Raw genomic sequence first — 24,944 nt, 5'->3', positions numbered from 1 at the left:
CAAACTAGTGAAATTCATCATGAAACATTGTCAATCACCTTCAAACAAATACTTCTTCTTGAACTTCATCAGGCACCTTAGAAACGTTTACAATAAATGGATTTCGGATCAGTTTTTGAATACTTTCATCATCGCGGTCGAGAATTCAATTTTTAAGTTTTTTTAAATGTAATATGTTCTTTTGTATTTCTCCATTAATTTCAGCACTCTGTCCATCAATAATTTGATTAAGCTCATCAAACACAGAAAAGTTATTACTTTCGACCTTGTTGATCCATAGCTCGATTTTAGCCATAAACGCATAGATTTTATCTTCATAAGCAAAAACATTGCTCATGCCTTGCAACTTCAAATTTCCCGACCCTTGCAGTAGAAGGTTTAAGCAAAATAAGCAAAATGTATTTGAAATTTGGACTCGCCGAACTGATCAAACAAATCTTTGTTTTTCTTGTTAGTCAAAATATTTTTACTTCCTCTCTTAGTTCGTACAACCTCATCATGTTTCCTTTGAAAAGCCAACTCACTTCCGTGTGGAAAAGCAGTGTTTCATGTTCAGAGTTCATATCAGAACACAATTGTTTGAAGAGACAAGTATTGAATGCATTCTTTTTAATGAAATTTACTACATTTATAGCTATTTTCATGAATAACGGAGTGCGTCGTAATTGCAAACGGATTTTTTGTTTTCATCAATGCTGCAAGACCAGAGCAAGAACCAAGCATAGCAGGAGCACCTTCCGTACAAAACCCCGCAATCCATGTTTCTCCATATATTGACTCATTGCTTCCATAACACCCTGCGTGTCGACTCATCTAACATATTTATTAGGATGGCTCCGCGGACAGCTTGGGATGCTTCCTGGGACCACCAGTGTTCCGCGGATTACCGGTTAAGAACCACTGGTCTAGGTCTACACCTGCCAATATGAAGGAAATGTCTTATAGTGACCTGTTCACCTTCCTGGGAAGGAGAGGATGGACGATGACCTAGGAGGACAACTCCTCGGGAGGATCTACAATGGGTCACATGTGGCCTAAGTGCTGTGGGTCTCTACATTCACCCTCCCTACTCTGCAGATACTCGTACCAGATACCATCTGCCCTGAAAAAACCAATCGTTAAGAAGCTGTGTGAGGTATTAGAAGGTGTGAGCCACAATAAACCCTTGCGGGTTGCGGTGGAGGGTCGAATAGATCCACTTACCTAACCCTAACCCTCTCACTGAGCTTACTCTTTTCTGAACTCTACTCAATGTTGGCTGCTCTGCTCCAATTTCTTATTTTAAAATCAAATTGAAGTTTTGCTTGTCGATATATTGATTCACTGTTTGGAACCTCTAGAATTTGAAGATACATTCTGTTTCACTTCGTTGTTTTGAAACCGAGATTTCAATAGCGCCTGATAAGATTAACTTGATAAGATAGTTTCCGACGTTCAGTCGTTTTCCTTACCTGTTGAAGTACATATTTGAAGACGTTTTTCGGACATATCACCTAAATCAGTATTGTTGGTAGTGATGGACCATTTGTTGAGTAATAATTTACCCTAAAATTTATGGGATTTCTTTATATAAGGCCGAACGACGGTAATTTTATAAATATTTGAATGGTTAAATCTTTCATGCCTGTGGTTGCAACTTCATGGAAGTTTTAGATGAGAAAGCGCTTAGCAACGCTCTATCGAAACCTACCTGTTGGTTTCGCTATGTTGATGTTGCCTTTGTTATTCGGAGTCACGGGAAACAAGCATCAGAATAGTTTCTACGCCACATCAACTCATCATTCTCGACCATAGAAAAGAAAAACGAAGGAAAGATACCATTTTTGGATGAACAAGTCAACAGAAAAACTGACTGAAAATTAGGTCACACAGTTTATCGTGAACCTAATCGTACTGATCGGTATCTCAGTAAGAATTGAAACTACCATCTCGATCTAGGCTATGATAAACATTAACCTCTGGTAGAAGTCCATTATATCTTAAAGTGGAGTGCAGTAGCTTTGCGAAGAATAAAAACTCGAAAGTCGTCTCCACAATTTAATGTCACCATCAGATGTTAGAGCGGTAAAATCGTCAATCAGTTCATGTTTCGAACCTATATAGGTTCATCATCAGCTAATATTTAAAATTACGGAGAATAAAATATTTTTTTCACTACTAACCTGAGAAATTGCTAGCATTTACTCCATTCCCCTAACGAGAATTAATATTTCTCACCCTTGGTAAATAATAATAATGAAAAAACACCTAAGTAAATAATGAGAACAATTCTATGATTTTAAAGATATTCACAGAAACTTTTGTTAACTTAATTATCAACTAGAAGTAGGAAATTGAACATTGGAACAATAAAACATTTTCTGTTACTTTAGCAACTTTCCTTTCTTCACACCATGTTTTCAGTTGGTTACATGCATTCATGTACAGTTTCTTTGATTTTTCTGGCAATAATTCACTATTTGTACTAGCTGCCACCACTCTAACTTCAGGCGGGGTACACATCATCTCTGAATCATCGTCACTTGAATATTCACCCATTTTTCAACTAATTATATTGACGTTTTACTTATACAGATCTTTTAACTTCTTCAAAATGACATCTAAATTTGAATTAAAACCGCATTTGGCAAACTGACAGCAATAATAATCATTGTACAGTGTTTGGTTGTCATGGAAACGCCGGCAAACGTTTTCATGGCCTAAGTAGATGTTGCGCGCTTATCATCGACATCGCGTATTCAACATGGAAACTGTACCGTTTCAATTTGACATGCAAGAATTCATAGCTGCCTTGGGTTATCATATAACCAAGGAAATTTTTTTCTCACTGTAATGCAGAATTGAGAAATTCTAAGTTCTGAACATACAGAGGGGATGATAGAAGTGGAACATTGAAATATATCAAAAATGCAATGAGATATTTCCTAGATTCATATCAAAATTTGACACGTGCCAAATTTTTACATAAATGAAGCCAATCTAATTAGAAACACGCTCCACTCTACTTGATATTTCGATATATTCAACAAATTGTTAGAAAATGACTAATGCCAAAATTAAAATTGTTAATATATCAATGTTAGTAGTGAAAAAAATTCTATATATACCTCGGCTGAGAAAGCTATTATTTACCTCGAGCATTTACCGAGCATTTTTATATCCCGAGGCGCGTAGCGCCTCGGATAATAGCAAATAATAGCTCACTTCTCACCTTAGGTATATAATATACTATTATTTTATTTTATGATGGAGAAAAAAATTAATTTATATTACTAATGAAACAAATTGTCACCATGACTTATTAATAATGAAAACATTTTTTTTATAGTAGAAAAAAGGAGAAATATGATGTTATGAATTTCCCTGCCTTCTCTAAAATCGATATTGTTACTGCTTCAAAAAAAATTAAGAAATAAACTCACTGCAGGCGTTGACAATGTTCCTAGTCTTGTGATAAAGGACTGTATCGACGTTCTCTCTATACCTCTAATAGGCATATTCAACTTAATTTTAACAACTTGTGCCTTCCCTGGCACAAACAAAGGTGACTCTAGCGATATTACAAACTACAGGGTAATATCAATTTTATGTAACTTTTCTAAACTCTTCGAGATATGTGTGCAAAATGTTATGTACTCCCAAATTCAAAATATTATTTCTCCTACTCAGCATGATTTTGTACAACAAAGATCATGTATCACAAATCTCACATGTTTAAATCAATATCTCTGTACGTCCCTGGACAAGCAAAAACAAGTCGATGTTGTTTAATTAGACTTTCAAAAAGCCTTTGATCAATTAGACCACTACGTTCTCAGCAAATTGAAAAAATTGGGACTCTCTAACCAACTGCTTACTCTAATTGAATAATATCTAGTTAACAGAAAACAATTCATCGAATATGAATCTTTCGAATGGGCTCAGTACGTAGTTACGTCTGGGGTACCACAAGGTTCTAATCTTGGACCTCTTGTATTTTTATTAATGATCTGACAACTTCTTTGAATGTTCCCAACCTATTATTTGCAGACGACCTGAAACTATATTATAAAATCGACGACATTACTGACTGGCAACGTGTACAACATGAATTGGGTGTAATCAAACTTTGGTGGAATCCAATTCACGACTACTATATACTCTGTAATAATAGCGTTTCCTGTAACTGGGTTCTCCTTTTGGAAATAAATCCCTTTTTTTCTAACAGAAATCAAAAACCAGTTTGTAAAGAGTCATGAAATTATAACTGACCAAAATCACTTTCGCTAATATGGAGACCGTAAATTATGCCATTCCACAAGTTTCAGCGTGGAATCAATCAAATTGGACCGAGTTGAACTTGTTTCTGTGAATTAATCCGGTGCCCTCGGTTTGTTATAATTCAACTAAAACTTGTCAACTTGTTCAAAATTGACTAATATTCAAAGGTGTTTTACAGTTCTCAAAAACATTTTTGTTATGTCTCTAGATTTCACAACCTTATTTCTTTTTCAGAGGATGAGACACAGATATTCGTCAAGTTTTTCAAATTCCATAAATGCTATGACCTCATTCCGACTTCAGCAAAGTTGGTAGTTTTTGATACCCAGTTATTGGTCAAGAAAGCCTTCTTCGCTCTCGTTTACAATGGTGAGTAAAATCATTATAGATGTTTTTTCAATCTTCTCTTTATAGAATAATCAATGTTCATTGAGGTTTTTGGGGTTTTAACCTTTCACGATATGAAAGATACACATATTCTGTTGGATAGTTAATCTGTGGGATTATATCTTTTATATAACAGTAGGTAATTACAACACTTAATTTGATAAATGATTATTTCTGGTGAAAGAGATTTTAAAAAAACAATTATACATTGTGGATTTTGAAGGTCACATAAATAACCTATCTAAAAAATGTTTCATCAGGATGCTTTGCAGTCAGAGGATCAGCAAATGAACTGGGCACTACTGTGATAAAAAATGTGTGATGTGGTACAATGGATAAGTTTATTTCTCTGGTTTGTCTGTTCGGAAAATTGAATGGTATAATAGAGAGAACTTCCGGAGAGTCAATTATGCCAGAGATTATTTTGAAGAGATAAACCAATATCATACTCCTGCGATCACTTAGACTGGGTAGTCTCATCCAGTTCATTATTTCATTGTAGTTATATTCACCATCAACTAGACCTAGTTTGTGTGCTATGATTTTCAGAAATTTTCTTTGCACTTTTTCTATTTGTTGAATATACTTGACATAGTATGGGTTCCGAATTATTGTGTTGTATTCAACAATAGATCAGACTAGAGAGCAATATAAAACCTTTATAGTAGAAGGGGAAAATTTGTTGATGATCTTGCAATAAAACCAAGCATATTGAGGGCTCTTTGGGATACATAATTCACATGGTTCTTAAAACAAAGCTTGTTGTCAAATAATATCTCCAAATCGTTACATTCTTGTTTTTTATCCAACACATCATCTTTCCTAGGGATCCATATCGTCTCCATCCCTCCTTTTATTGTATATCAACGACTTATATATAAAGGAGAAATCTCTCCTTTATCTCTTACACAAAAAATCAGACAATTTTTTTCGAATTGCACCCCATTGCAGAAATCATTATTGATTTGTTTAGGGTTTATTAATTTTTATAGCGTTTTCCACATTGAACGTGGATTATGCATATTTCTTCAATTTGGTTATAATAATAACCATTTTTTTTTCTTTTATCAAACTAACAACAGCTTTACGTTTTTGTTTATAATTTTCCCAGTTGGTTGCATTAGAGATACTTTTGAAGATTTTATATGCACTGATTGAGAACGACCTATCAAATAACTGCTTATCCAATCCAACATTTTACCACCAATCCCAATAGCATATAGTTTTTTATCAATAAATTATGAGAGACCCTATCAAAGGCATTGGAAAAGTCCGTATAGATAACATGAACCTGTGCAGATATATTAATGTACTTATATTTGTACATGTAAGCTGGGCTTAATATTGTTCTGTCTACAGTGTGACCCATTTTCAATGGAAACACCCCCCTAAAATTTGAAGTTGTAAATCGATTTTAATATTTTTTTTTAAATGCCAAGTACTAAAAGGTCTACCTTGGGACAAAATTTTAAATGTTTATTAAAGTTTCAGGGCATACTACGATATTTTTTCTTAGTCGAAAATCGGGATTTTTTATTAGCGATTTTTTATTGAAAAAATCACTACGCCACTGGATTCAGAGTGCCTCTAAATAGGTGTGACCAAAATTTCATGAAAAAATATTCATTATTAATAAAGTTATGACAACTCAAAAATTCGAAAACCCACACAGCTAACAGTCACAATATATCATTTTTTAAGATTTCAACAATAAAGTTCCGCCAGATGAAAAAAAAACAAATAGCGTAAATATTTTTAATGAAAATAACGGAATTACATTCACACAATTCAACTAACAACGAAGCAAAACATTTTAATAAACGTAACTAATAACTAATTATTGAAATGTTTCGATTCAGTGCAACAATTAATTCTAACTCATATTCTAGTAGCCTCTACTAATCCACCACGTATTTCGATACAAGCGTCGTAGCGCTTACGAATGTTTCTGATTACGTTCCCTAGTTCTTAAGGGCTAATATCTGCACATACCTGTCGAATTCTTGCACAAAGTTCATTTCTATCTCTTGAGCGGTTTTTGTAAACCTTTTGTGAGAGAAGTCCCCAGAGAAAAAAGTCCAAAACTGTAAGGTCTGGAGATCTGGGTGGCCACTCTATAAACGGACTACCACGGCCTATCCATCGGTTTGGAAAATGTTCGTTAAGCCATTGCCTCACAGCTCTGGCATAATGAACTGAACACCCATCTAACTGGACAATTAAATTTGATCGTTCATTGATTGGCAGCTCGTGAATAGCATCCCAAAACTCTGTGTTTAAAAATTCTAGAAACCTCTGCGCATTAATGTTTTCCTCAAAAAAGAAAGGACCAATAATTCGTTCGTTCAATATCCCACACCAGATGTTGATTTTTTGGGAATACTGGCTTTTACAGTGTATTACCTAGTTAGGATTACCCGCTGTCGAATAGCGACAATTCTGTGATGACACTACTCCATTTGTAGTGAAAGTGGCTTCGTCGGTATATAAAATATTTTTTAGGAAAATTCTATTGTTTAAATATTCCCCTTGGGCCCATAAACAATATTCCAGGTGTCTTGCTTCGTCGCCTTCTTGAAGTGTCTGTAAAAATTTTGGCTTGAAAGGTTTAATATTCTTCGCCTTGAGACATCTCCGAATAGTTTCTCGTGGAATATTCAAATCTAAAGTGGCATTCCTGAAGTACTGGCATTAGGATTATTTCCGAAATAATCTAAAATGATTTGATCATTCCTGTCATTCCTGTTTCGTCTTTGTACAGGATTACTTTTCAACATCATTTTTGATACTGCACCAGTTTCATTGAATATTTTATTTATTTTATTTTTATTTTATTTACCGTACCGCAGTTAATACGAGGATGATCTGGATGTCTCTACAAACCTCTCTAGCACTTCTAACGGCATCTCCCGAAAGGCGTACAATTTCAATTTTCTCTCTTACGCTCAATCTTGCAGCCATGACACAAAATAATTCGAAGAACTGTAAGGTGAATATTGTTGACAATAGTACACTTAAATATTTCACGAGTGTCAAACTGTAATATCATTTCCATGGCAACTAAAATTTAAATTGAAATATTAGGTCTTAGTTTTAGTTAATTTGCGTGAAAACTTGAAAGTAATTCTGTTATTTTAATTAAAAATATTTACGCTATTTTTTTTTCATCTGGTGGCACTTTATTGTTGAAATCATAAAAAAAATATTCTCATGGCTATATCTGTTGATATAGGGTGTTTTTTGTAACTGTTAGCTGTGTGAGTTTTCGAATTTTTGAGTTGTCATAACTTCGTTAATAATGAATATTTTTTCATGAAATTTCGGTTACACCTGTTTAGAGGCACTCTGAATCCAGTGGCGTAGTGATTTTTTCAATAAAAAATCGCTAATAAAAAATCCCGATTTTCGACTAAGAAAAAATATCGTAGTATGCCTTGAAACTTTAATAAACATTTCAAATTTTGTCCCAAGGTAGACCTTTTAGTACTTGGCATTTAAAACAAAAATTATTAAAATCGATTTACAACTTCAAATTTTAGGGGGGTGTTTCCATTAAAAATGGGTCACACTGTATTATATACACTGCGCTTGTCTCTAAGCATTGTTTTATAGCTTGTATTTGTTAATTTAATGTCCCATACACACACACGTTTTACTTTACTAGACTTTGCCAATAAGATGTTGAAATCTTGGGTTGATTTGATTTGATTGGTATGTTTCTTGGAAAAATAAATCGTATTTATTATTATCACAGGATATATCGAAGAGAACCTACTTTAAAGTATTGTTGCAGGCGTGAGAGCGGCACCTCTTTGGGACAGTACCAAACAAGAATTTGTTGGGATGTTAACTATAACGGACTTTATACAAATTCTCAGGATGTACTACAAATCACCGACTGTAGCCATGGAAGAGTTGGAGGAACACAAGTTGGACACGTGGCGTCACGTACTGAAAGATAAAAAGCCTTTGATCAATATTGGACCCAATGCGTCATTGTTCGATGCCATTCAAATGCTCATTCAGAACCGCATTCATAGATTGCCAGTGATAGATCAAGAAACAGGAAATGTACTCTACATACTGACTCACAAGCGAATTTTGAGGTTTCTATTTTTATATGTAAGCATTTCTCTATAACTGAAAATGATTGTGTGAATCGTCGTTGTTTCCGTATGCTTGGAGTATAGCCATCTTTTTTCAAATCTATCTAACAGGCGTTACAATACTGAGTAAAAAAAAATTCTGTGTCATGCTTTTATAGTAATTTGAATCCTAACGATTATTACTACCTGTTGAATTCATTACATAAAATATTTATCTCTTTAGGAACACTTCATTAAACTGGAGAATAATGGCCATTGCCATAATAATCTTCTTGAGGGTATTTTTATCATCACTGACCATTTCATCATTGACACAAGACACAAGGTTCGATTAATGCTCTGGCGCGTTATCGTGGAGAAAAAGCCAGTCACCGCTTGACCAGAATCGCGGTCGTTTTCTTCTCACGGCATCACGTATTATTTTCAGAACTTCAACGTAATATTGTTTGTTGATCCTTTGCCTGATAGTTTTTGTTGGTCTAAGTATTGATTTCATGTCGTGTTTCTCTTAGATTCTCCCAATCCGGTCCGTAACATTTGTAACATAAGTGAGAAAAGTTTTTCCCTTGACTAGCCTGTACTATAACAATTTTTAATTGAAGGTGATTCATTAGCAACGTCGCACTTGAAGTGACCAACGGATAATCCTCTTACCAACTCTGCAGAGGCGTACCAAAATAATATTTTTATTTATTTAAACACATAGGTAATTACGTTGAATTTTCTGATTGATTCGGCCGTTACTTGATGAAGATCCATAGTAATTTCACAAACTGCACCTTAACGATTTGATCTCCACAAACTTTATTTGAAAAATATTTCACAACATGTTTCGCTAAGACATTAGCCTGTTCAAATGAGTTATCACTTGAAAAAATTACGCAAAAATTGTTATACAGTGTGACCCATTTTTAATGGAAACACCCCCCTAAAATTTGAAGTTGTAAATCGATTTTAATAGTTTTTTTTTAAATGCCAAGTACTAAATGACAACTCAAAAATTCGAAAACTCACACAGCTAACAGTCACAATATATAATTTTTTTTATGATTTCAACAATAAAGTGCCGCCAGATGAAAATAAAAAACAAATAGCGTAAATATTTTTAACGAAAGTAACGGAATTACATTCACACAATTCAACTAATAATGAAGCAAAAAATTTTAATAAACGTAACTAATAACTAATTATTGAAATGTTTCGATTCAGTGCAACAATTAATTCTAACTCATATTCTAGTAGCCTCTACTAATCCACCACGTATTTCGATACAAGTGTCGTAGCACTTACGAATGTTTCTGATTACGTTCCCTAGTTCTTTAGGGCTAATATCTGCACATACCTGTCGAATTCTTGCACAAAGTTCATTTCTATCTCTTGAGCAGTTATTGTAAACCTTTTGTGTGAGAAGTCCCCAGAGAAAAAAGTCCAAAACTGTGAGGTCTGGAGATCTGGGTGGCCACTCTATAAACGGACTACCACGGCCTATCCATTGGTTTGGGAAATGTTCGTTAAGCCATTGCCTCACAGATCTGGCATAATGAACTGAACACCCATCTAACTGGACAATTAAATTTGGTCGTTCATTTATTGGCAGCTCGTGAATAGCATCCCAAAACTCTGTGTTTCAAAATTCTAGAAACCTCTGCGCATTAATGTTTTCCTCAAAAAAGAAAGGACCAATAATTCGTTCGTTCAATATCCCAACCAGACGTTGATTGTTTGGGAATACTGGCTTTTACAGTTCATTACCCAGTTAGGATTATCCGCTGCCCAATAGCGACAATTCTGTGATGACACTACTCCATTTATAGTGAAAGTGGCTTCGTCGGTATATAAAATATTTTTTAGGAAATTTCTATTGTTTAAATATTCCCCTTGAAGTGTGTATTAAAATTTTGGCTTGAAAGGTTTAATATTCTTTGCCTTGAGACATCTCCGAATAGTTTCTCGTGGAATATTCAAATCTAAAGTGGCATTCCTTATACTGGCATTAGGATTATTTCCGAAATAATCTGAAATGATTTGATCATTCCGGTCATTCCTGTTTCGTCTTTGTACAAGATTACTTTTTAACATCATTTTTTATACTGCACCAGTTTCATTGAATATTTTATTTATTTCATTTATCGTACCGCAGCTAATACGAGGACGATCTGGATGTCTCTGTCTGTTTAAAATCTGTTTAAAATTTGTTTTTCCGTTAACCAGCTGTCGCACCCCTACGAACGACAACCCTCAGAAGCCAAAACTTGTGCGAGCTAAGGATTAACGAGGTCTTACCTTTTACGTGTGAACACGGAACACTCTCCGTGTTCGTGTTAGGAATCACACGTGTGATTCCTAACACTCTCATTAAATACTCTACCAACCTCTCTAGCACTTCTAACGTCATCTCCCGAAAGGCGTACAGTTTCAATTTTCTCTCTTACGCTCAATCTTGTAGCCATGACACAAAATAATTCGAAGAACTGTAGGGTGAATATTGTTGACAATATTCACCCTACAATATTCACAAGTGTCAAACTGTAATATCATTTCCGTGACAACTAAGATTTAAATTTAAATAATAGGTCTTAGTTTTAGTTAATTTGCGTGAAAACTTGAAAGTAATTCCGTTTTTTTCATTAAAAATATTTACGCTATTTGTTTTTTTTTCATCTGGCGGCACTTTATTGTTGAAATCATAAAAAAAATATTCTCATGGCTATATCTGTTGATATAGGGTGTTTTTTGTGATTGTTAGCTGTATGAGTTTTCGAATTGTTGAGTTGTCATAACTTTGTTAATAATGAATATTTTTCCATGAAATTTTGGTCACACCTGTTTAGAGGCACTCTGAATCCAGTGGCGTAGTGATTTTTTCAATAAAAAATCGCTAATAAAAAATCCCGATTTTCGACTAAGAAAAAATATCGTAGTATGCCCTGAAACTTTAATAAACATTTCAAATTTTGTCCCAAGGTAGACCTTTTAGTACTTGACATTTCAAAAAAAAAATATTGAAATCGGTTTACAACTTAAAATTTAAGGAGGGTGTTTCCATTAAAAATGGGTCACACTGTATAACATTTTGAATAACTCATCACCTTCATATTTTCCTGAATTTGTTAGTTTAAATTCAGAAGTGCACAAATATGCCACAAGAAATCATACTAATTTGCATTTATGTAGAACAAATAGGAGAAGTGCCATGAATTCTTTATTTTTCAAAGGGTTTTCTGCATACAATAAATTATCAAATGAAATTAAATCTAGTCCATCATTAAGTATTTTTAAAAAACAGTTATTGAAATCCATCTATAATGCTAGATAGAATAATACTTGGTAAGATAATATTAATAAATATAGTATTTGTATGTTGTTTTCTGCTTTTTATCATTGAATTGGAGCTGCACCTATATTGTAATGTATTTTTCAAACTAAAAATTTTTATTTTCAATTTTGAACCTACATTTTGAGTTTTTTTATATAATTATTTTCAATTTCTATGTTAGTAATATGTTTTATATAATATTCTGTATTAGGATTACCTATTTCAATAAATATATTCTTCTTTTTCTTCTTAAAACGCGCGCCTGCTGCTTTGGGCTTGATAGCCCAACCATATTTATTTTATTTTTTTATATATTTTTTGTACAGATATTTGTCCCTTTTTCAATCCATTTGTACATAGCATGATTGAAAAATTTCTTTTTCAGATTAATGAGTTACCAAAACCAAGCTACATGTATAAACCTTTGAGTGAACTCAAAATAGGTAGTTATGAAGATATTGAAACCGCTTCAGAAGAAACCACAATAATACTAGCACTAAAAAAGTTTGTTGAAAGGAGGGTTTCGGCTTTACCAGTGATAGATTCGGAAGGACGTCTTGTAGATATTTATGCAAAATTTGATGTAATAGTAAGTATAAAATACGAGGGGTAATCAATATAATTATTATACAATTTTTACACTGTAAATTTTATTCAAGACGTGTAGCTTTTTCAGGAGATGAAGGAAACTAATTATTATCTATAAAACTGGTTTCCATTTATATCTAACAGGGTACACTGACATTTTCCGATGCATAATATACAGGCTGATTCACGGTGGATGGCACATTAGACGTTTCTGGTGAACCAGACAACGGATCACTTTGAAAATTTAATGGAGGGCATATTCGGACATTCTCTAGCCAACTAAAATATTTTCGACAATGCGGTGTTGCCGCTTCTATTAGAAAGCAGTAGCAACTTTGATTTTTCAAATGGAACACTGTGTATATAATATTATTTTTGGAATCTCCAACAATTGCCCGACAACTTTTCTTGATATTTCCCTATACCTATCTGTTACCGTTTTCGAAATAAAAATTAATTTAAATTTTTTTCTTCGAAAATCATGACTTCTAAAAATGCCGATATCTTTTAGTTAAGAAGTACTATGATATCGAAATTTGGTTTGGAGTTAGGTGATACTTGGACACTTCCCACACGTCAGCCTAATCTCCGTTACTTCAATACAGGGTGGTAAAAAAATACAGTTTTTTCGGTTGCTTGAAAAAGTTGCTGAAATTTGATTATTTTAAATGGAACACCCTGTATATTATTGAAAATTCGGAAAGCTGCTGAAATTTGCTTTCTTTCTATGTATATCATACCCATACCTAACTAGTCAAGTTTCGGACTTATGAACATTTATTTGTGAAAATGTCCCTTCAGAATGGTATTTCCATTCGGTATTTGGTAAGCAGGCCATGATTACTATTTGACAGTAGCGTTGTGACATTCTCCTAATAATATTGACATTTTCGTCACTTCAGAAGTTGCAATTACCTTCAAAACGATGGAACAAAACTATTCAAACGAAGTTCTTATGAATTTGTTTATTATTTTTGGACAGTATGACAAAATTATCAGCAGAACATGTAGAAAGTTCAATGAAATGTATCCGAATCTACCGCCAATGAACCTCAAGAAATTTATACGAATTCAGAACAATTTCAATATGTTTGGATAAACTTTAAAAAAGCACCAAGAAACTTGAAATATTGATATGAATAATTATAAAAAAGTAAAACAGTCATGTGGAATATTTCAAAATATGTTCGAATCGCTGGCCGTTCACTTCCAAGCACTTTAAAATGCGGGTGGCAGATCTGATTTCATTGGGATCCAAATCTTCAAATGTTTGGGCCATCCTTTCTAACAATTCATCTCTCGAACTCACGGGTATTTTGTAAACTTTTTCTTTAAACATTCCCCACAAATAAAAATCTAATGGATTAAGATCGGGTGATCTCGCTGGCCAATTCCATGGTCCCAAGCGCCTCATCCACCGATCGTCAAATAGTCTATCCAGTTCTGCGCTCACTTCTCTTGTGCAATGTGCAGGAGCTCCGTCTAGTTGGTACCAACAGTTTCGATAATCTTCGAGTGGCAGATTATCCACGAAACTGTCTACAGTATTCTCCAAAATATTCAGGTAGCTTCTGGATGTTAATGACTCCTCGTATATCACGTACCTCAATTTGTTGTCCATCAACATGCAGAAGACATTTAAAACTAAATTTTTCTTGAAATCCGGCTTCTTTTGTGACGTGAGGATTTTCACTGGACCAATAATGACGATTTTTTCTATTGAAAATCCCTTCTCTCGAAAATTTCGATTCATCAGTCCAAATAATTTTATTTAAAAAAAGTGGATCTTCTTGAATGCGTGTCAACAACATTTCACAAAATTCTACTCTCTGTTGAGGATCTTGAGGCTTCATTGCTTGAATTTTGGTGAATTTATAATCATGCACTTTATGTCTTCGCAAGATTCTTTGAACCGATGAATATTTTATACCCAAATCTTCTTCAGCACTTCTTATCGATGACTCGGGAAATGCGTGAAAATATGGTAAGACATTAATCTGGTTGTCTTCGAAAGTTACGGGTCGAGGCAAGTTTCTTGGTGCTTTTAAAGTTGATCCAAATGCATTGAAATTGTTCTGAATTCGTATAAATTTCTTGAGGTTCATTGGCGGTAGATTCGGATACATTTCATTGAACTTTCTACATGTTTTGCTGATAATTTCGTCACACTGTCCAAAAATAATAAACAAATTCATAAGAACTTCGTTTGAATAGTTTTGTTCCATCGTTTTGAAGGTATTTGCAACTTCTGAAGTGACGAAAATGTCGATATTATTAGGAGAATGTCACAACTCTACTGTCAAATAGTAATCATGGTCTGCTTACCAAATACCGAATGGAAATACCATTCTGAAGGGACATTTTCACAAATAAATGTTCATAAGTCCGAAACTTGACTAGTTAGGTATAGGTATGATATACATAGAAAGAAAGCAAATTTCAGCAGCTTTCCGAATTTTCAATAATATACAGGGTGTTCCATTTAAAATAATCAAATTCCAGCAGCTTTTTCAAGCAAACGAAAAAACTGTATTTTTTTACCACCCTGTACTGAAGTAACGGAGATTAGGCTGACGTGTGGGAAGTGTCCAAGTATCACCTAACTCCAAACCAAATTTCGATATCATAGTACTTCTTAACTAAAAGATATCGGCATTTTTAGAAGTCATGATTTTCGAAGAAAAAAATTGAAATTAATTTTTATTTCGAAAACGGTAACATATAGGTATAGGGAAATATCAAGAAAAGTTGTCGGGCAATTGTTGGAGATTCCAAAAATAATATTATATACAGAGTGTTCCATTTGAAAAATCAAAGTTGCTACTGCTTTCTAATAGAAGCGGCAACACCGCATTGTCGAAAATATTTTAGTTGGCTAGAGAATGTCCGAATATGCCCTCCATTAAATTTTCAAAGTGATCCGTTGTCTGGTTCACCAGAAACGTCTAATGTGCCATCCACCGTGAATCAGCCTGTAGTATACTAATAGTATAAACGGGATACCCTTGTATACCCTTGTTTTACAATGTCTATAAAAGCGGGAGTTTTCAAAAATTTATTCTGAATTCCTTCTAGTGACAACTTGTGCACAGTATATGAAGGACTCCATACTATGGAGGCGTATTCCAAATTCGGTGTCACTAAGGAACAAAATAGAATTTTCAAAGTACTAGCCAAAAAGTCCTTACTCAACCTGGATACATTACCTAGAAGTTTGTAAGATTCCAGTGTGATTTCAGTAATACGCGAAGAAAAATATAGTTTGGTATCGAATGTAAAACCAAGATCTTTGACTTCATTTATATTTTTGAGTATTCATAGGTAACAGGTGACAGAGCGATTAAAACAAATGAACTGACAACATGACTTTTGTTAAGATTGAGTGCATTTCCGGTAGGAATTTGCGGGAAATTTTCTCGTGAAAGTTACCGCTTATTCTAACAGAGTGATTCGTAAAATACCAAATAATAGACTGTTTGGATTGGGACATTACTGTTCATAGTTCTCACGCCACACTCTGTTATTTCCAGACGAAAGCATAAAAAATCTAATGTCGTGTAACGATCTCAACAATGTCACACAATTCTCATTTATTCTATGGCCGTTCTACAAGGCGTGTAGCAACACTAGATTTTTCTAGTCTCCGAAATCGGATATGTGCTGTGTGTTCTTCGAAACAAGTTTTAATGGCTTGCTTAGTCAGACCGATATATTTTTTGTCACAGTCCTCACAGCTTATTTCACCCACCAAAAAAAAAACGAGCACAAATCTGATTTCGGAGATGAATAATGTCACTCGGAGAAAGCCCATAGAATTAATGAAAACTGTCTGAAATTAAATTTTACTAGTTCGGACTTCCATTGTCTAATATTATTGGAAACCTACAATCGTAGATTTCCGGCATCACCCGAAGACTTTGCTTGAATTATTTTTATTTTAATTTTTCATTTATTTTCACTTTGTGATCATTTTCACCTGGATTATTTTATTTTATTCGTTTTATTGTATTTTCATTTCACGTTTTATTGCATTTCACGTTTAATTTTAAATTAATTCTCATTTCTTTTTATTTCGTGGTAATTTTCATCTTTTATTTTGATTATTCAATTTTCTTCGTTTTATTGTATTTTCATTTCACATTTTATTGCATTTCACCTTTTATTTTATATTAATTTTAATTTCTTTTACTTCGTGGTCATTTTAATCTTTTATCTTAATTATTTTATTTTATTCCCTTTATTATATTTTTATTTCACGTTTTATTGCATTTCACATTTAATTTTATATTAATTCTCATTTTTTTTATTTCGTGGTCATTTTCATCTTCTATCTTGATTATTTCATTTTATTCGTTTTATTGTATTTTCATTTCACGTTTTATTGCATTTCACGTTTTATTTTATATTAATTTAAATTTCTTTTACTTCGTGGTAATTTTAATTTTTCATCTTAATTATTTTATTTTATTCCCTTTATTATATTTTTATTTCACGTTTTATTGCATTTCACATTTAATTTTATATTAATTCTCTTTTTTTTTATTTCGTGGTCATTTTCATCTTCTATCTTGATTATTTCATTTTATTCGTTTTATTGTATTTTCATTTCACGTTTTATGGCTTATATAGGGTCTTTCATTAAGCGATTTGTCATTGATTGTCTGACACATTCTGAAATACCTGGAGCATTCCTTATGACATTGCAATTGTCAGTTATTCGATTCCTCAAGTCATTTACATCTAGAACAAGTTTCATAAACATGAGCTTTCAGATGGCCCCATAAATAGAAATCTAGAGGATTCATATCAGGACTGCTAGCTGGCCAATTTTAAGGTCCTGCACGTTCAATCCAGCGATTAGCGTAGATGATGTCGAAATGCTGACGAGCAAGAACACTTGAATGAGCTGGAGCCCCGTCGCGCATAAACCTCATGTTGCTTCTCGCAAGCACCGACACTTCTTCAACAAAATGGGTAAATGATCTCGCAAACAGTCCGTATAGGATTCATCTGTTGATCTTGCTGGTGGAAAAAAATGGGCCGATTAAATTCAAATTTGAAATATACTTTATTGTCCGAAGAATACATTCTTATTGACAAAGCCTTGTGTTATATACAGTGTCACCATTGAAGTGCGCACCATATGGGAAACTTTTTTTTTGAAAAGTTTCAATGAAGGTTAGCTTTGGCACTTGTTTGTGCTTTAAATTTAACTTAAAATGATGCGGCCAACTGCGACCCACTGACGTTCAGTGATTGTCAAATTCAACTTTTTTTTTTTTTAAATTGAAAAAGTGCATTTCTAGATCGAATTTAACAAAAAGTTACTTGAAAAAGTTGTGTCTACGGCAAATTTTATCCATATGCCAAATTTTATGCAACTAGGATAAAGTTAACGTTTTGCTTATTTTTGACAGATATCCCCTTTATTTTAAAAAACAAGTTCGGTTAATTGTCATCAATTCATGTATACATAACAAACTCATCATGGAGTTTAACTTTTCTGATACATTTTTACTTATACGGACATTTTTAGAGAGAAATTAAAAATTTGCTATAAAAATTTCAACATGACTGGTGAATCACTTGGCTATTTTCTTAAACAAACCTTTGATTTGGTTGTAGAATTGGCCGCGGTGGTAGTGCGTCCGACTCACGATCGGAAGGTCGTGTGTTCGATTCCCGCCTCGACCAGATATTTTTCTCGAGAGAATTTATCTGGTTGAAGCTGGAATGATTCTGCAACCGTGTTAGGAATCACACGTTAAAAGGTAAGACCTCGTTAGTCCTTGGCTCACACAAGTTTCTCAACCTCTGAGAGTTGTCGTTCGTATGGGGGCGGCAGCTGATTAACGGAAAAACAGATTTTAAACGGTTTTTTTAAACAGATTTCGAAAAAGCAGAGGCATTTAAAAAAAATGCAAATAATTTCAATAGAACTATTACTATTATTATAAATTTTAAACAACAATAATATAGAAAATACAAATGGGTACAAAAAATTACTTATTGATCTAAATGAGGTTGTCAAACACTTATAGCCTACATTTCAGTATGTCGTCCTCCACGTTCAATACAAATTATGGTCCTTCTACTGACATCTGTAACTGCATTTTTAATAAATCGGGGATTTATATTTGCACAGCACTCGCGAATAGTATTTTCCAGATGTTGTATGTCAGTAAATGGTCTACTTTGGTACACTTTTTGTTTCATGTAACCCCACAAGAAAAAGTCTAAAGGCGTCAAGTCGGGTGATTTAGGTGGCCAATAATATTCCCAGTTACGTTCAATAACTTTGCCTCTGAACATTTGTTGGAGGGACTGTTTTACAGCAACCGTGTGATGTATTGGTCCGCCATCAAGCTGATGCCATAGGTCGTATTTAATATTTAAAGGCATATTATCTAAAACTTCACTACCCTCATTATTTAAAAGGTTGAGATAATCGATGGATGATAAATTTTCCCTAAAAAAAAATAGCCCAATTATTTGGTCGTTAAGTATCACACACCATACATTAGTTTTAAAGAAATACTGATCACCACATTCAACTGTGAAATTGGGATTTTCTTGGGCCCACCATCGGCAATTTTGAGAACTTACCGTTCTATTTGAAGAGAACATTGCCTCATCTGTCCCTAAAATTTTATACGGAAACTTTACATTTTCTTCTCTCTCTCCTTGAAACCAGAATGAAAACCCCAAACGGACATCAAAATCTCGTTCTTTTAATGTGTCAATAAATTTTGGCTTGTAAGGCCAAAATTTATTCTTTAATCTAACACTTTCTCGCTTGTAATCGGTATTTTTCAAAATATCGGTTATGCTCGTTTGTCCGTGTTCAATAACTTTTAAACAAATGTTAAGTTGGGCCTCCTCATCATATTTACTTGGAGTGTGCTTTTTCTTAAATTGATTTGCTACGGATCCTGTTTCTCTAAATTTCGACGTTATCCTTGACACAGTAGTATGTTGAACATTTTTTCCTGGATGCCGTTCATTAAAAATGTTAGCATGCATTTTGTTTGTAAAGACCTACTTAAAAATTTTATTCAACGTGATTAAGCATCCTTACCGCCCTAGTTAGAGTTTATAAATAATCTGTAAATACTGAATATTGAAATTTTAATGTAATTTCAACTCTAGTAATTTTTGATTAATACTTATTGCAGTTTTTGACTTGTGTCTGCTTTTTCAAAATTGAAGGTACTGACGTTTGTTTAAGAAAATGGCCAAATGATTGAAACTTTGCACCAGTCTTGTTAAAATTTTTATAGCACATTTTTAGTTTTTCTCTAAAAAGTCCGTATAAGTAAATATTTATCAGAAAACTTAAACTCCATGATGAGTTTGTTATGTATACATGAATTGATGACAATTAACCGAACTTGTTTTTTAAAATAAAGGGGATATCTGTCAAAAATAAGCAAAACGTTAACCTTATCCTAGTCGCATAAAATTTGGCATATGGATAAAATTTGCCGTAGACACAACTTTTTCAAGTAACTTTTTGTTAAATTCGATCTAGAAATGCACTTTTTCAATTTGTTCAAAAAAAAAAGTTGAATTTGACAAACACTGAACGTCAGTGGGTCGCAGTTGGCCGCATCATTTTAAGTTAAATTTAAAGCACAAACAAGTGCCAAAGTTAAACTTCATTGAAAAAAAGTTTTCCATATGGTGCGCACTTTAATGGTGACACTGTATAGACAACATATTAATGAAATTACAAAAATAAAATCACTAAAAGTAAGTGATGATATGAACTGAAAAGAGACATGCTATCAGTGATATCAAAAATCATGGAGAAAATCGTAAACCACCATATCCTCAAATATTTGGAAGGCTTCAACATCTTGAGCAATGGCTTGAGTATGGCTTTCGGCGACATTCTATCGTATGTCACCCATATTTGGAATAACGCAATTGAGAAACATGCAGAGTTAGGAGCTGTTGCGCTTGATATTTCTAAGACCTTTGACCGTGTATGGCATGAGGGTTTGTTGACCAAACTTTGATGCTATGGCTTGTCCGATCATTTCTGTGTATGGCTCTCCAGCTTCCTGGAAGAACATTCCCTGCAAGTGGCCGTCGATGAATATCTCTCGAATACTTTAAGCATCAACGCTGGTGTTCCCCAGGGATCCAAATTGTCTCCAACCATCTTTTTATTGAATATCAACGACTCATTGGAAAAAACTAAGAATCCAATATATGTATTGCTTTGCTGACGACAGCACACTTATCTCGTCATTCCAGTTGGATTCCAGGACATCAGCTACGGAGGCATATTTTTACCGGCAGCAGGAGGTTGCATATAATAATAATAATAATATGCTTCATTATCATAAGACATAATCTTGTAGACAAAGCTTGTGTAGTCCATACTTAAAAAAATATTCATCCAAAGTATGATAGGGTCTATCAGATAGAAATTGTTTGACTAACTTCCTGAATTGGAAGTCATTTATTTTGGCAGATCTTATGTCCATAGGCAAATGATTGTACATTTTTCCACCATTGTATAATATGGAGTCTCTGGTAATGGTTTTTGTTGGCACAGTGAGTTTCAGAGTGTTTCTACAGTTTCGGGTGTTATAATGGGAAGAGGATGCAGCAAAATTTAATATATGCTTATTTATTAAACACAAAGATTCCAGTATAAATAATGCAGTTACCGTTAGAATATTATGTTTTTTGAAGAAGGTTCTACAGGAGTCTCTTGGTTTGAGGTTTCCTATATACCGTATTGCCCTTTTCTGTAAAATTAATAGACTTTTGCTCCCCAAAACGATATTCCGTAGCGTAAGTGAGAATCTATGAGTGCATAGTACGCCATCTTTGCCGTGCTGAACTCCAATTCTTTATAAATCACTCTAACCCCATAAAAGCCAGAGAAGACTTTTCCAGTGTGTTGTTTAACATGATCCACAAATTTTAAATTCTGGTCAATGAAGACGCCTAGAAATTTAGTGTTATTTTTAGATTCCAGCAAAAAAAAGTTCATCAATTGAGCATCTAAATGATAATAAATTTGTTTTAGTTCAATTAAATGATAAAATGTTTGAATCACACCAATCTTTAACTTTTTTCAAGTCGACAGAGATTATTTTGTGCAACTCACAAGTGTTTTTATTGTTCCAAAGTATGGTAGTGTCATCTGCAATTAAGGTGAACTTCCCAGAAATATTGAGCTTGGTGAGATCATTTATATATAATAAGAAGAGAATGGGACCCAACCCATAATCTTGTGGAACTCCAGAATTAATTTCCCTTTTTTTTTGAAAGTTGAGATGTTTTGACCATTTGCGTCCGTCCCATTAAGTAGGAATCGAACCATTTGTGAGTTACTCCTCTGCATCCGTAACGTTGAAGCTTTCTCAGTAGTAGTTTGTGATCAACGCAGTCGAATGCCTTTGACAGGTCACAAAATACTGCGGCAGTCTTTTCACCGACATTTATCACACAATAAACTTTATTCAGAAATGAGAAAATAGCATAGTGCGTATTTTTATTATTCTGGAGCCGAATTTATTTTCACTGATAATGTTATGCTTATTTATGAATCCAAGTAGTCGTTTTTTGACAAGTTTTTCAATGATTTTTGCGATGGTTGGTATGAGAGATATAGGGTGGAGGTTAGAGGGATCATCAGAATCTCCACCCTTATGCAGAGGAATGACCACAGAGGTTTTTAGAAAAAAAGGCAATATGCCTGTTTGAAAGGATAAATTTATCAGTGAAGCCAGTACATTTTGGCCACTAGGAGGAAGGTTTTGTATTATTTTGATCGAAATGTTATCGTAGCCTGCAGTATTTTTGTTTTTAATGTTCATCACGACTTCAATTAATTAATTAATGTTGGTGTCATACAGAGATAGGTTCTCATCCACGCCCAAATTTTCTAGATGTACTAATGGATCATAAGGGCTAGTAATATTTTTACTCATATTTTCTTAATAAGGATCTAAATGTGATTTCGAGTTGGGGTGAAAGTAACCAGATTTTCTCCAAGAAGATAGATGTCTCTGAACCGGATATAATAAGGTCAGGTCAGACAGTTCCACTTTCTGCTTCGATAAGTTTGTCAGGTTTTTTTTTGGTACCTTGGGAGCTGTCTGACTTGTCCATTTAGCCCAAGTCTCCAGGAAACACTGCAACCTCTTGGGCTCATTGCATTTATTCTCCCATCTTCTCATGACACTCATTCCATCAGTCTCGTTCCCTGTACTAGTTTGTACAGGTTTCGTGTTGGATGTTTGTCATATTCTTCTTGACGTAATTTCTTACTTCCATACAGGCTGATTCACGGTGGATGGCACATTAGACGTTTCTGGTGAACCAGACAACGGATCACTTTGAAAATTTAATGGAGGGCATATTCAGACATTCTCTAGCCAACTAAAATATTTTCGACAATGCGGTGTTGCCGCTTCTATTAGAAAGCAGTAGCAACTTTGATTTTTCAAACGGAACACTCTGTATATAATATTATTTTTGGAATCTCCAACAATTGCCCGACAACTTTTCTTGATATTTCCCTATACCTATCTGTTACCGTTTTCGAAATAAAAATTAATTTCAATTTTTTTCTTCGAAAATCATGACTTCTAAAAATGCCGATATCTTTTAGTTAAGAAGTACTATGATATCGAAATTTGGTTTTGAGTTAGGTGATACTTGGACACTTCCTACACATCAGCCTAATCTCCGTTACTTCAATACAGGGTGGTAAAAAAATACAGTTTTTTCGTTTACTTGAAAAAGTTGCTGAAATTTGATTATTTTAAATGGAACACCCTGTATATTATTGAAAATTCGGAAAGCTGCTGAAATTTGCTTTCTTTCAATGTATATCATACCTATACCTAACTAGTCAAGTTTCGGACTTATGAACATTTATTTGTGAAAATGTCCCTTCAGAATGGTATTTCCATTCGGTATTTGGTAAGCAGGCCATGATTACTATTTGACAGTAGCGTTGTGACATTCTCCTAATAATATCGACATTTTCGTCACTTCAGAAGTTGCAAATACCTTCAAAACGATGGAACAAAACTATTCAAACGAAGTTCTTATGAATTTGTTTATTATTTTTGGACAGTGTGACAAAATTATCAGCAGAACATGTAGAAAGTTCAATGAAATGTATCCGAATCTACCGCCAATGAACCTCAAGAAATTTATACGAATTCAGAACAATTTCAATATGTTTGGATAAACTTTAAAAAAGCACCAAGAAACTTGAAATTGGAAATATTGATATGAATAATTATAAAAAAGTAAAACAATCATGTGGAATATTTCAAAATATGTTCGAATCGCTGGCCGTTCACTTCCAAGCACTTTAAAATGCGGGTGTTGACTGCTTTCGTGGTGGCAGATCTGATTTCATTGGGATCCAAATCTTCAAATGTTTGGGCAATCCTTTCTAACAATTCATCTCTCGAACTCACGGGTATTTTGTAAACTTTTTCTTTAAACATTCCCCACAAATAAAAATCTAATGGATTAAGATCGGGTGATCTCGCTGGCCAATTCCATGGTCCCAAGCGCCTCATCCACCGATCGTCAAATAGTCTATCCAGTTCTGCGCTCACTTCTCTTGTGCAATGTGCAGGAGCTCCGTCTAGTTGGTACCAACAGTTTCGATAATCTTCGAGTGGCAGATTATCCACGAAACTGTCTCCAAAATATTCAGGTAGCTTCTGGATGTTAATGACTCCTCGTATATCACGTACCTCAATTTGTTGTCCATCAACATGCAGAAGACATTAAAACTAAATTTTTCTTGAAATCCGGCTTCTTTTGTGACGTGAGTATTTTCACTGGACCAATAATGACGATTTTTTCTATTGAAAATCCCTTCTCTCGAAAATTTCGATTCATCAGTCCAAATAATTTTATTTAAAAAAAGTGGATCTTCTTGAATGCGTGTCAACAACATTTCACAAAATTCTACTCTCTGTTGAGTATCTTGAGGCTTCATTGCTTGAATTTTGGTAAATTTATAATTATGCATTTTATGTCTTCGCAAGATTCTTTGAACCAATGAATATTTTATACCCAAATCTTCTTCAGCACTTCTTATCGATGACTCGGGAAATGCGTGAAAATATGCTAAGACATTAATCTGGTTGTCTTCGAAAGTTACGGGTCGAGGCAAGTTTCTTGGTGCTTTTAAAGTTGATCCAAATGCATTGAAATTGTTCTGAATTCGTATAAATTTCTTGAGGTTCATTGGCGGTAGATTCGGATACATTTCATTGAACTTTCTACATGTT

At 33.9% G+C, this 24,944-nt stretch overlaps 1 protein-coding gene across 7 annotated transcripts in view; it reads left to right on the top strand.

Annotated features, from left to right (window-relative positions):
* SNF4Agamma (SNF4/AMP-activated protein kinase gamma subunit) overlaps positions 1-24,944 on the top strand; it is a 143,871-nt gene that overhangs the window by 99,931 nt on the left and 18,996 nt on the right. For all 7 annotated transcript variants that reach the window (XM_074176641.1, XM_074176640.1, XM_074176635.1 and 4 more), the window contains 3 exons: positions 4,495-4,629; positions 8,441-8,769; positions 12,455-12,658. In XM_074176641.1, the coding sequence (XP_074032742.1) occupies positions 4,495-4,629; positions 8,441-8,769; positions 12,455-12,658 (668 nt within the window). The remainder of the gene's footprint in view (positions 1-4,494; positions 4,630-8,440; positions 8,770-12,454; positions 12,659-24,944) is intronic.

This window comes from Leptinotarsa decemlineata, unplaced genomic scaffold (assembly GCF_025532065.1).
Source record: "Leptinotarsa decemlineata unplaced genomic scaffold, Ldec_3_MD MMD2_tig00001973_RagTag_RagTag, whole genome shotgun sequence".
In the NCBI taxonomy this organism is placed as follows: Eukaryota; Metazoa; Arthropoda; class Insecta; order Coleoptera; family Chrysomelidae; genus Leptinotarsa; species Leptinotarsa decemlineata.
The sequence above is the reverse complement of the archived record's forward strand: the minus strand, read 5'-3'. Positions and strand labels throughout refer to the sequence as shown.